This window comes from Spodoptera frugiperda, chromosome 1 (assembly GCF_023101765.2).
Source record: "Spodoptera frugiperda isolate SF20-4 chromosome 1, AGI-APGP_CSIRO_Sfru_2.0, whole genome shotgun sequence".
Lineage (NCBI taxonomy): Eukaryota > Metazoa > Arthropoda > Insecta > Lepidoptera > Noctuidae > Spodoptera > Spodoptera frugiperda.
In genome coordinates, this window is record NC_064212.1 from 6,594,629 (window position 1) to 6,608,583 (window position 13,955).

The 13,955-nt window shown below is 36.1% G+C and overlaps 1 protein-coding gene and 1 long non-coding RNA gene across 6 annotated transcripts in view; both read right to left on the reverse strand.

Moving 5' to 3' along the window:
* Window positions 1-13,955, reverse strand: part of LOC118272992 (G-protein coupled receptor Mth) — a 72,907-nt gene that overhangs the window by 26,171 nt on the left and 32,781 nt on the right. Inside the window, exons 2-6 of one of the 5 annotated variants that reach the window (XM_050694588.1) lie at window positions 9,128-9,497; window positions 7,647-7,888; window positions 5,189-5,372; window positions 4,662-4,740; window positions 1,070-1,254 (exon numbers count right to left, since the gene is read on the reverse strand). The exons of 2 other annotated variants lie outside the window; for them this stretch is intronic. In XM_050694588.1, coding sequence (XP_050550545.1) covers window positions 1,070-1,254; window positions 4,662-4,740; window positions 5,189-5,372; window positions 7,647-7,888; window positions 9,128-9,497 — 1,060 coding nt within the window. The remainder of the gene's footprint in view (window positions 1-1,069; window positions 1,255-4,661; window positions 4,741-5,188; window positions 5,373-7,646; window positions 7,889-9,127; window positions 9,498-13,955) is intronic. 2 more of the 5 variants (XM_050694587.1, XM_050694583.1) reach the window with 2 other exon arrangements.
* LOC126910822 (uncharacterized) lies at window positions 1,502-2,985 on the reverse strand. Its single transcript, XR_007705394.1, has 2 exons — window positions 2,433-2,985; window positions 1,502-2,289 (listed from the first exon to the last, which is right to left on the reverse strand). It is a non-coding gene; the product is annotated as an uncharacterized LOC126910822 (long non-coding RNA).

Below are 13,955 nucleotides of genomic sequence, written 5' to 3' on the forward strand. Positions count from 1 at the left end.
TGGGGCATAGGCCTTATTTGGTTAGGGTACTATACTAATAAAAAGTTATAATACAAAAACAAAACTATATGTCATTTTGTACATACTTCCCCTTATACATTTCAACTATACTAATCACTGATAGTTTAGAAGTGGGTAACTTAAGTCCGAAACAAAATAATAAAACTATGTAAATTATAAATGTACAGTACATTATGCAACGCATGTCACGCCTTTTATCCCCGACAGGATAGGCAGAGGTGCACATTACGGTATGTAATGTCGTAATGTACACAATGTACACCCACTTTTCACCATTTGTGTAAGAAGTCCCATGTAATAGGGGGTGAACCTATTGCCATATACCGGGCACAATTCCAGACTCCGTGCTATTACTGAGAAATTTTCGAAAAACCAAAAAAAGCCCAGTAATACTTTGCTCGACCCGGGAATCGAACCCGAGACCTCTTGTCCGGCAGTCGCATTTGCGACCACTCGACCAACGAGGCAGTCTTAATGTACAAACATTGTCCATGTACATTAAGCTATTTAAACTTCTCTCCGGAGCTGCGGACTACCTAGCGGGTTTACCGGGGCTCCGGCACGAAAAGCAGGAGTAGGAACAGGGTGGTTTTTAGTTAGTAGGAGTCTGACACTTCCTCTCGTCACACTACCCCCTCAAAAAATCAAAATCAATTATATGTATAGATAGATGTGAAAATTTGTTTGGATGTTTGTTCTTCAATCACTATAAAACTACTCAACGGATTTTTATGAAATTTGGTATATTGACAGGGTATGAGCTGACTTAAGTGACCCATGTTACATTTTAGAGATAAACAAGCAGCTCCATCAAGACTCGGCTTGTTTTTTACAGAATTTTTTGGTGGGTGCAAACCGGTCGCGCCGTACGCACGGAAAATTCTATGGAGTAATTTAAAATTTTTGTGGCAAACAAGGGCCAAGACCCTTAAATGCTGCATTTTTCTGAATAAAAGGTATCATGATTTTCTCGTTCATAAACTATTCCGGCACGGAATTGTGGCAATTCATTAGAAAACAGACATCGATTTAGATAACTATTACTTACAAGATCCGAACCAGCAATAACCTTTCCCCATGTTCGCGTCCAGGTAATCCGACACTGGGTACTTGTCCAAAATGAACATGACGACCGTGAAGAGGATCGTTATACCCCACGCGTACAAGGAGTACCAGAGAAACCGTCGTACCTCCGAGCTGGTTTTGCGTACCGGCTGCACGGAGCAGAGACTCCTAATAAACAAAACAATAAAATTAATAGCATGGGTACAGTATGGAATTTGTTAATTTTTCCATATTGTATTTCTAAGTTTTCCGTAATCCGGAGCTGCGAACTTCCGCCTGCGAGCTCGAAAAACAGGAGTAGGAACGGAGTGGTTTTTAGTCAGTAAGAGTTTGATACTCATCAGTCTTTTTTAGTCCTATCTATAGACACCCTGATGGGTGTGTAGGACTAAATACGGATACGGATAGTTTTAAATTTATTAATTTTTATTTTTAACTAGCTTTTGCCCGCGACTTCGTTCGCGTGGAATAGTGACTTCCGGCAAATTTTTGGTTTTAACCACATAGTTCCCGATCTCGCGGGATCTCTTCAAAAATGAGATGTGGAAGATATTCCAGGGAACTCTTCAAAAATCAACATAATGAGCTCTGCGTTTGAATTTAATAGATGTATACTCACTTAGGGCATTGAAAAAATAGTTTAAAAACGGACTTAAACGAACTTAAAACTAAAGAAAGCTACGAATTACGAATTTATAACAATTAAAAAAGAAACTATATTACAACCTATCCTCTATGCTATAATAACAAAGCTTAAACTAAATAATTTAAAAGAAACGACTTAAATCTAATCTAATTAAAAAAAAAATTAGACTTACAATTTTATTAAAAAAACTAACTACAGTAACTACTAATAATCGATATCAAACTAAACCTACGTTAAATAGTTTAACCAAAAAACCAGGAAAACCCAACAAATAAACTTATTAATTGACAAATACAACGAAACCAATTTAGAATATACGAAACAGCAGGACCACTACAGACAAATAATCATACGACTGATAATACACTTTTTCTACGATAGTACGGTACCGAAGCGCTCGGCCGATACCCAACCAAATGAATGTAACGAAACCATAGTATTTCGATCCCAACGCCATCTATCGAGGATAAAGACAACTTGGATTATTTATTTATACTCCGTTCGGGCATTTTCTTTGTACTAAAAGTTTAATTATATTGATATTATTTTTTTCATACCTTTTTACTATTTATTTACTTTTTTCGATGAATTAAAACAATAACATGAACCGAAGTCGTGTAACGATCGACATAGAATTATCTATACTCCGTTAGAGCATTTTCTTTGTACTAAATGTTTTATTATATTATTTTTTTCATACCTTTTTACTATTTATTTACTTTTTTTCGATGAATTAAAACAATAACATGAACCGAAGTCGTGTAACGATCGACATAGAATTATTTATAAATAATTTATTTCTTATTTTTATTTTTTGATTTTTGAAATAAAAATATATCTATGTCCTTTCTAAGGTTCTAAACTATATCTGTACCAAATTTCAACCAAATCCGTCAAATAGTTGCGGAGATTAATGGTATAAGCATAGAATGTTCGACGTGATTCTTTAATTTGACATAACTTTTTTATTTATGAACCGATACATGAAACAAACACTAAATGTAAATTTAAGCATTCCACAATATATTCGTGAAAACCGCATCCAACTCGGATCAGCCGTTTCTGAGATTATCGCGCACAGACGAACAGACAAACAGACAAACAGACAAACAGACAAACAGACAAACAGACAAAAAAAAGTTAATTACATTTTTGGGTTCGACATCGACATAAAAATAACCCCTGCTATTTTTTTTATTTTTATTTTCAATGTACAGACAGCACTTTTCTACGATTTTATTATATGTATAGATAGATTCGAATAGCGGTTACTGGAATATATCAACCTACAAAGTTTCAACTATGTAGGCCCAACAGTTTCGGAAATAAATGGCTGTGACATTCGGAAATAAATGGCTATGGCTACGGAACCCTAAAAAACTCAGTTTTAAAAAAGTTCCTCACGATGCTTGACGGGCAAAAATCAATTATTTTGACTTTTTTAACACAATATGATATTTCAAAATAATCGTAGTGTCGTTTATAAAGAAGGATGCCAGATGCCCATAGTAACTGGCTCAATATTAATTTCTCACGGACAGTGGATATTCTTACGTTTCCTAGTGTTGTTTAATGTCAAAAGCGTTTCTGTGATTTCCATTTTTACATTGAACTTCTACAAAAGAAGTTGTTTAAATATTTTTAATTGGAGGTTATGTATTTTTATATTGCGCATTGCTACTTGTTGTTCAATTAATAACCAACAGTAATGACAAACAAAACTGTTGTTTGGAATCTAAAGCAAACAAAATACAGTTATGTTACAAATTAACATTTAGCTCAACTAAAATCTATGTAAGTAATATGAATCGTACTTTACCTCAGAAAGTGAAGTGAAGTCCATTGCCGTAACAATGAACGGATATCGTCAGATTCAACTAAATGCCTTTGCATTCGGAACACATTTATATTCACCACAATTAATAAAACGTAACTGTTAAGACATTGTCACAAAATGTATTATTATTATTTTATTTTTTTTAATGGCATTCACATCTCTAGTGTGTGAGACGTATTTGGCCAACTACGACTTTTTGTTCAAAGTAACACATTTGGAAAACGTTCAGTGCAATTCGAGAGGAAACAGGAGTTTGATCCAGGAAACTTAGAACACATAACATTAAATGACGACACAAACAGCACAAGACAGTTACGATATCATACAAAAATATAGGTACAAGTTTTTGTTAGTGGGATATGGAAGTATTATTATTTGTATTTCCCGCGGTGAGCGGAAGAAAACAATCGCGCATTGACAACAATACAAGATGTGTCAATGTCAGTATTTTGACAGAACTACAATTAAAAGGGTTGACATTACAAAACAATTAAGTTATCGATCACAAATGGAATATCGATTTCTTGAATTTCATTTTTTATAGTTATCTTTAATGTAAAATAGAACGAACGTATTATTAAAAAAAAGAGTAGGTAAATAAAAAGTAAAAATCATTTTGTTTTTACTTAGTAATATCCAAATAATAAAGTTTTTAATAAATTAATATTTTTAATATAGAATTATCGATTACAGTGGCAGGATTTTAATTATTTACAATTATCATTTTGTATTTTTGCATTATAAGTTTGTATTTTATATTGAAATTATTGACACCGTGAGTTTAGTTTTAAAAGTTGGGTAAGCCGAAATCCGTCATTCCCCTTTGACGATATACTTACTTATTTTCCAAATATTTCTAGCAAATTTTAAAAAAAAGGTGCCATTTGATCCAATAATTTTATGAAAAACCATAGAAAAGTTTCGTTTTTGCCATTACTATACAAGTATTGAATTTGACTTGTGGGAAACTCTGTATTGTGTCCGTCATTTCACTCGGGAAAACTCTTTTGCTGCTTGGGAGCAGTTACTCGCCTTCCTTTACGGGACACGTGGATAAAATTTAGGCTATTGTTGATTCTTGACACATCTTACCCAAATTTCCACCAGATGTCGAAGCACATGACGTTGAGCCAGGCAAACGCGGCCATGAAGCCGAAGTAGATCCCGTACCCTGCACAAACAACGAGCAATAATAAGCAAATAATAATAACGTAATGGATCACCAATGACTGGTGACTGGCAAGTGGCGAGCGTTACTACAGACTTACTTTGATTCTCAAATTATCTCACTTACACACTGCTACATTAACTTATTAATCACGATCGAGGCCGAGAGGCCAGTGCTACCACAGCTGCATCTGTGTTGGAATCGTGAATAACTTTAATAAGAACAAGCAAACATAATATGCAATTCATAAAATCTTTTTATCTTTCGTCCATTCTCGTAATAGTCATATTCGACCCACACTGCATGTGGATTTTTGCCACTACCGATAAAATATCAAATATCTGTCTAGGAAAAATTGTGACTAACTATAGACGTAAATTTTGTGCTACTATTTGATCATTAAAAAACAAAGACAAGTCAATGACTACAAGAATTTTTCAACAAGACTTACCAATAAGTGTGCAGACAGTATTGTCAGCTACATAGCTGTGCTTGGCACGCGCGAGGCAGCAATACGCGAGCAGCATCATACTGACATGAGAGATGATGTTCCGTCCGTGAAGGTTTCGCAGTTCCGGCACTGATATGTAAACCAATAGCGTCAGCGCCAGGAACACGTTCGATATAGCGAGAAACTGTAACAATACAACATTTTTAATGCAATCTACAATACCTATTCTTACCTCATCTTTCCTTACATAACTACATGCCCGTTATTCAAAATAAGCTATTGTAATCGTACATTGGATCCCGAGCCAATAAACTCTTTGGTTTTCCAAAGTCGATGCTGGCTAAGCGGATTTTCCTTCTTTTTGTAGAAGAGAATTATATAGGCTTAATTCAACCATGCGGATCTCACCGCGCAACAATAGAATTTTCGAAATAACTGTACTAGAGGGGTATGACTACCCACTGTGCGGTGATGTCACACGCTGTATTCTCTCCTCCGTTGTTAATGTCTCGATATAATTGTCATAACCTGGGTCCTTTATATTAACCTAAACATAAAGTATCAGTATTATCTTGATGTTCAAATATATTACATGGCATGGAGTACCTAAAAACAGTACTTTCTGCTAACTATTTTAAACATAGCTTTATCAGAACGTAATTATATAGTCTATCCGCCATAAAATAAGGATATAACAAGTTTCGCGGTTAGCATCCATTTTTTCTATTAATGTGTTATAATGTGTTGGCGTTTTGCATTTCTACACACCTTCACACCTTGTTGCAATGATAAGCTCGTCATGGTAAGAAAAATAATCAAATGAACACAGCCCATGTTTAGCCATGAGTGAGTGAATAGCATTAGATTTAGTAAATAGAGATTCGCTGATTCAATGACACGCCGCCACCATCTCCAACAGCCCGATCATTCCTGATGAGATTGAACTCTGCAAGAACATAGGATGAGGAAGAGAGACAAGACTTTAACCATGACTCGGAAACAAGAATAGTATGGACCTCTTTGCAATTGAAAACTGTCAGCATATCAGTGAAATACTCTGAGCATTTATGTGGACATTAAAGTTCATCAGTTGATCTGTCATAGTAACGAAAGAATAGTAATCAACAGATTAAATATACAAAACAAAGAAAAAAATATCGCTAACTAACTGTATAGTAGGCCAAGTAAAAATTAAAAGGAGGATGCCCAAAAACCCCAGAGTCGATTAAAATAATTCATGAACCGTATAGACCAGGGATGGCCAACAGGGCGATCGCGATCGACTGGTCGATCTCGAGAGCGCGTGAATAACTGACTTTTTCTCTTTCTATGCTCGTTGCTAATAAAAGCGGTGAAGAATTTTAGGTAAGCATTTACAAGAATTACAAGCAAACCCAAAAACCTCTAAAAGGAGAATGTAAATCCTGGTCCCACCTTCCAATAGCTATGTGTGTTACATCATTGGATAGGTAATTTTGAGCTGAATAAAAGTTACTATGGCGCCAAGTACCAAATTTTAGTCCATTCAAATTAATTCTTCATTGAACATTGTAGTTTTATCATGGCACGGTGCACCGCTGGCCGACCGCAGATAGTTAGGGCACGTTGGGGGCCCAATTAGTGTACGATGCCTATACCAACCCCAAATTAGCGCCACACCCTATGTAGGCGGCGGATGCGGCTGGGCAGAGGTACCCTTCGGCTCAATTGTCATTACTAGGGGACTTTAACGCCCATCTCCAGGAGTGTATAAATAATGGAGTGTCTGTTTGTAATATCGAAATAATTGCTTATTACTACATGCATTTTTACAATACCCAAACCACAATTTTAATTTTTTGCCTGTCTGTTTTTTTGTTCCGGCTAATCTCTGAAGTTTTAGTAACTTAGGCTACTTTTATTTACAAATAAAAAAAACAATATTCTGTGAGAAATCATTATTCGACGAGGACGTAATCGCGGGCAATAGCTAGTTAAGAATAAAAATTTACCGCTACCGCCATGTAAGTGAATTGAAACAGAAACAGATTGAAGGTGAAACAAAACTACGGCTAAACTATACCAAAATAAAATGACCTACTTACCTAGACTACCAGCACAGAATAATAAGTAAAGTAACGTGTTTCATGTGATCATAAAAGTTAAGATAATAATAAAAATATAAAGTAAAATTTAAATGTAATAATGTCCTAAACATAACTTTAATATGCTTATATGATGTTCATTATTACATAACAACATAATAAAATAAAATTATATAGATATAAAATAAAACATAAAAAATAGGAAAATAAATAAAAACTAACTTAAAGCTTTGAAGAATGCGGAGTCGCATTATAATTTAATGTAACATAATTATTTAAAATGAGTTTTAAGAAGCACTAGCATAATTTAGATGTTTACTAGACAATTACCCACAAATGGTTTGAATTTACACAAAAACTTTAAAATTACTTACCACGACAGATATTTTAAACTGCAATGCGATTGTGGGGCTTTCATCGCATTTGACGGCTGTGATGAAGGTGTTGCCATCAGGACAGAAGCGGTTATCAAATGCCTCGAAACAGTAGCCGTCGCCGATCCAGCTTGGTGAGACCAGACCATCAGATTTCAAATGATGTTGATCTCGTTCTACGGACTGGTTTAACATCTCATAACCTGAACTGCATTGCAAATGGATGCGAAACCCCATTACATCTACGAAAGAATTTCAATTAATAGGCATCCAGACATACAGATTATCTCAGTAGGAATATAGTTATAAAACGGTCCAAGTTTAGTGATATACTTATATTACTAGATTAAGTTCAGTGTTATAAATATATTACGGATTTATCTTACTGCGACATCTACACCGAAGTACAGAGGAGGACAATTTCGCCTGATCATTTTTAAATGTTATTGCTTTCCAGCAATACCCCACAACAACATTAAGCCATTTTTTATTTTTTTGAGTGGTAAAAATCATCCAATGACTTCTTTCGCCTTGGGCGAGGCGAGAGGGAGTGTCAGTGTCCTACTGACTGCAAACAACCCCGTTCCTACTCCTGCTTTTCGAGTCGGAGCCCCGGTAAACCCGCTATGCAGTCCGCAGCTCCAGATATGCAGCATCAGCCCATATGGGCCCCATCTGTGGTGGTGATCTGATGGCTCTTTGAGGCGCACACGTTACGCGACGCGACGCTCGCACGGGTCTGGTTCTGGTCGGGCGGCAAGCTACCCTTGCTCGCCGTTCGCAGGCCCGCACTTAAGGTAGCCGGAGATCGTCGCGCGATCCCCGACGCCCGGTGTGTTTCTCGTGATGGCTGAGGAGTGAGGAGGTTTGTTTCCTCACTCGCCATGCCTCCTCCTTACCTAGCATGACTGCTTCGCAGAAGGAGGAAACGGCATCCCAGTCCCCCTCGCTCCGCACCATGGCTTTAGCCAATACCGGCCGCGAGAGGTCGCTGTCGTCAACCAAATCCCTAAGGACACGGCGGTGCTCAGCCCATGCAGGGCACACCGCCACCGTATGCTCCGCCGTGTCCTCCGGGCAGTCCTTACAATGCTGACCCCGGGGCGTATCCTCCCGCCCAATCTAAAACAGGAACCTACCAAAACTCGCATGTCCGGTAAGCACCTGCGTCATGCGGTAGGTAAGGACGCCGTGGCCGTGGTCTCAAGCCCCTCAAAGAAGGGACTTAGCGCTGCAATGACAGCGAGCCCAAAATATTAAGCCATATCCCACAAATGTCTCATCAAATAGAAAAGCGATAACTTCGCAGCTTAACGACGCAACACGTGTAATCCCTTACTCAGTGGCACATATTGATACTTGCGATAGGTAATTTTGTTTAGTCTACCTCTCTGACTCGGTTAATACTATCCGCTACTTTAAATGGCACCAAACCAGATAATTTACATCCATAGAACGGTGAAAAAAAACAAAAAGCTTACCTGTTATTTCTGGATGCTCGTGTAGCAATGGCTTCGTATAGTGTGATATGTTAAACAACACATCATCATCGTTCAGCACACATTTGCCGTCGAAGGTCTGTCCACAGGGCTGAAGCTTGTAGTGGTACCCGATGGGACAGCACTTCCTCACACAAAATGCACCGTACTTGGAACAATCACTAGAACACACGCGCGCCACCAACTCCGAACTCGAGAACTCCCGGTCCACACACCACTGTCCCTCATCAGCATCGCCGCTACCTTTTTTACTAAATATCTTTAAAGTACTTCCCTCCGTTTGAAGTGAAAAGAACCTCTGCCTCAACTCTAAGCCATACTCATCAGCTGCACAGTCCAAGCCAGTATCCACCTCGTATATATCATTATCATTCATTTTTAACCGCTTCAATAACCATTCTTCAGAGTTATTGACTGCAGATTCTCTACATAAATGAAAATTACTGTCGTAGCTCTGCCCCCTTGGACAACACTTTCTGTATTTATGAATGATCAAATTATCTTCAGATGTCTTATTATCTTCTTTTTTAACACAACTTTTTAATCCTATGATTGAAGGAGGTACTGTCTTTACGGTGCCATTATATAATTCTGCCACGAGCCTATCGTGACACCCATTAAAAACCTGCAATGGACTATCGAAGTCTAAAGCAGTTACCTCCTCTATTGGAACATCATCACATGTCTCAGGTATACCATCCTCCACCGACAGATTTTTACCCACAAAAAGAGGAGTTATGGTAATATTATAGTCATTCCGTGCACTTTCACGATCTAAACATTTATAAGAGCTAAAGTTAAAGGATTCATCATCGAACACTTTCATTAAACTGTGATTGTTCGGACAACACTTATGAAACACATTGGCTCCCTGGACGATATCGACACTAGCGTAAACAACTGCACTCAAAACAATTAGTAGATGCATTTTTATTAAAGTTCCCGAATTTCGGGCACTGACTTCAACTTCTTACAACAGTTGGAAAGTGTCGATCGACGTGGTGAGCATTGTTTATTTTCGAAGCTAACCGTGCGAACGTGTGCTATGGCAAAAAGGCGACGGCGCAATGATGCGGCTTCGCGGCTCGCTTCACTCTTATCGGGCAAAATTAACCCAAAACCAACCAACCAACAACAGTTCTGTTTATAATATAACGTTTTGTTAAGCTTGTAATATATTTTTCCGTTTAGTGCCGACACTGTCAGGTTAGGTAAATAACGATAAAACAGTACGAAACAAATGTATGGAGTCTGGGCCGACCCACCAGTAGCAACGTGTGATATACTGTCGGATATGGCTTTTAAAAAGGAATAATAGTTACTTACGTACTTGTCATATGTTACTTTCGAAGATATAGTATTCTACAGTCATCTCAGTCTGAGGTATTCTAGGTAATACATGTATTTTATAAGATTTTATTTTATCTCTATAGATGCTCTTTCTACCTAATATTAGAATCATATAGTATACTAGAGAAGCTCGTTGCTAATTTTATATCACGCGTACGAGTCGATCTTGAAGGTTAAGCTTTGAAAGAAAGAAAGAAAATATGTTTATTTTGCACTGGGCACGATGCACCAAAAAAAAAATTAGAACCAATATAAAAGTACTTAATAACTTAATAAAAACATTCATAATTATTCTTTTATAAAAAACAGGAAAAAAATAAAAATACTTACTACACAATATGAGAAAAAATAAATTAATAACATAAAAGTAAAACTAAAAAAACAAATAAAACAAAAAAAAAACAAGGTGGCAACGTGCCCAATCCAAAAGGGTTGCCACCTCAGTATGAGCTGGGCACCGAAAGTACCCAGCATTGATTTTCAGTTGGCACCCTTTGCAGTGACCCACGGACAGAGACAACATAATGACTAAACGACGAATAAACAAACTTTGCATGTCGAGATAATTTTTTGGGTGGCAGTTTATTATCGAGTTGCCTTTATAATAAGTATTAGTGAAAGTAATAGGGATGTAAATCATGACTTTTGGAATGTTTATCTTGTAAACAAGATGTCCCCGACGTAGAGGTCCAAATAATGGTCCAATAAAAGGTGACCGGCAACGTTCTAACAGTTATCAGAAAAGTATTTAAGAAAAAAACATCGTCAAAAGTCATACAGTTTTTAAATTAATGTATTATGTGTTATTCACGAAAATGTACACCTGTACCAGTCTTTTGACTCTTGTTGCTAAAAATCGGATTTTTTTAGTCTGTGTACTGCTTACGTTATCTCGAATAGTGTTTTAATATATAATCTATATCTATACTTATAATAAATCGGTAGAGAGGTCAATTCTGTACATGAAATATATTTCCAAAATAACTATCAGCGGGTGATTAGTGATCGATACTGACGCCAAAAATGCAATCAGATTTTTTTTTGTCTGTCTGTCTGTCTGTATGTTCTTTATAGAAATAAAAACCACTCGACAGATTTCAACAAACTTGGTACAATTATTCTTCATACTCCTGGGCAGGTTATAGTATAGGTACTTTTCATCACGCTACGATCAATAGGAGCAGAGCAGTGAAGGGAAATGTTGAGAAAACAGGAGAACTTACTCCATTTTTTAAGCTTCCGTCGCGTGTGCAGTCTTAATGGTTAAAGCTACACAGAAATAATGTATGACTCCTTAAAATTGTTTAAAAAATATTCCACGACAGCAAATGTCTATCTCTTATGGTTGACTCACAATAACACGTATAACTCCCGGTAGCTTAGCAGTTCGGAGCTTTCTGATGATATTTGTCTACTCTTACGTTTATAACAATCTCATTCATTCATTCATTCATCTATACATATAATAAAATCGTAGAAAAGTGCTGTCTGTACATTGAAAATAAAAATAAAAAAAATAGCAGGGGTTATTGTTATGTCGATGTCGAACCCAAAAATGTAATTAACTTGTTTTTTGTCTGTTTGTCTGTTTGTCTGTTCGTCTGTGCGCGCTAATCTCAGAAACGGCTGATCCGAGTTGGATGCGGTTTTCACGAATATATTGTGGGATGCTTAAATTTACATTTAGTGTTTGTTTCATGTCAATCGGTTCATAAATAAAAAAGTTATGTCAAATTAAAGAATCACGTCGAACATTCTATGCTTATACCATTAATCTCCGCAACTATTTGACGGATTTGGTTGAAATTTGGTACAGATATAGTTTAGAACCTTAGAAAGGACATAGATATATTTTTATTTCAAAAATCAAAAAATAAAAATAAGAAATAAATTATTTTTAAATAATTCTATGTCGATCGTTACACGACTTCGGTTCATGTTATTGTTTTAATTTATCGCTAAAAAAGTAAATAAATAGTAAAAAGGTATGAAAAAAATAATATCAATATAATAAAACATTTAGTACAAAGAAAATGCTCTAACGGAGTATAGATAATTCTATGTCGATCGTTACACGACTTCGGTTCATGTTATTGTTTTAATTCATCGAAAAAAAGTAAATAAATAGTAAAAAGGTATGAAAAAAATAATATCAATATAATTAAACTTTTAGTACAAAGAAAATGCCCGAACGGAGTATAAATAAATAATCCAAGTTGTCTTTATCCTCGATAGATGGCGTTGGGATCGAAATAGATCGCGCTATGGTTTCGTTACATTCATTTGGTTGGGTATCGGCCGAGCGCTTCGGTACTATCGTAGAAAAAGTGTATTATCAGTCGTATGATTATATTTGTCTGTAGTGATCCTGCTGTTTCGTATATTCTAAATTGGTTTCGTTGTATTTGTCAATTAATAAGTTTATTTGATGGGTTTTCCTGGTTTTTTGGTTAAACTATTTAACGTAGGTTTAGTTTGATATCGATTATTAGTAGTTACTGTAGTTAGTTTTTTTAATAAAATTGTAAGTCTAATGTTTTTTTAATTAGATTAGATTTAAGTCGTTTCTTTTAAATTATTTAGTTTAAGCTTGGTTATTATAGCGTAGAGGATAGGTTGTAATATAGTTTCTTTTTTAATTGTTACAAATACGTAATTCGTAGCTTTCTTTAGTTTTAAGTTAGTTTAAGTACGTTTTTAAACTATTTTTTCAATGCCCTAAGTGAGTATACATCTATTAAATTCAAACGCAGAGCTCATTATGTTGATTTTTGAAGAGTTCCCTGGAATATCTTCCACATCTCATTTTTGAAGAGATCCCGCGAGATCGGGAACTATGTGGTTAAAACCAAAAATTTGCCGGAAGTCACTATTCCACGCGAACGAAGTCGCGGGCAAAAGCTAGTATTATAATAAATCTGTATAAGGTTCAATTCTGTACATTGAAAATATTGAAAGAATAAATAGCAGGGGGTGTTACTGGATAGATACCAAACCCAAATATGTGATTATTATTTTTTTCTGTCTGTCTGTATGTTTACGCATCACGTGAAAACTAACGGTTTGATTTCGATGAAACTTGGTATAATTATACCTTATTATCCTGGGCATAAAATAGGATACTTTTTATCCTGGAAAAATACGTAAAAAAAAATCTTTATTTTTCAGTTTTATTCTACAGAACGCGAGATCAACAGCAGTAGCTCAATAGAGGGATCTCCTTAATTATTATGGGCCTCGCCGTATTTGGGTCCAATAGATATTTATAAAATGTCATTGTCAGAGTTACTCAAAATGGAGAAATAAAACTTTCACGCGAAGACCGACATCCGCGCGGACGGAGTCGCGGGCGGAAGCTAGTATGAAATAATAAATTCTTTGCTAACACCTTTAATTTGGAACAGGAGGTAATTTTTTTAACGAACGAATTTTATTTCAGTTTATTCTAAAAGTCACTTGG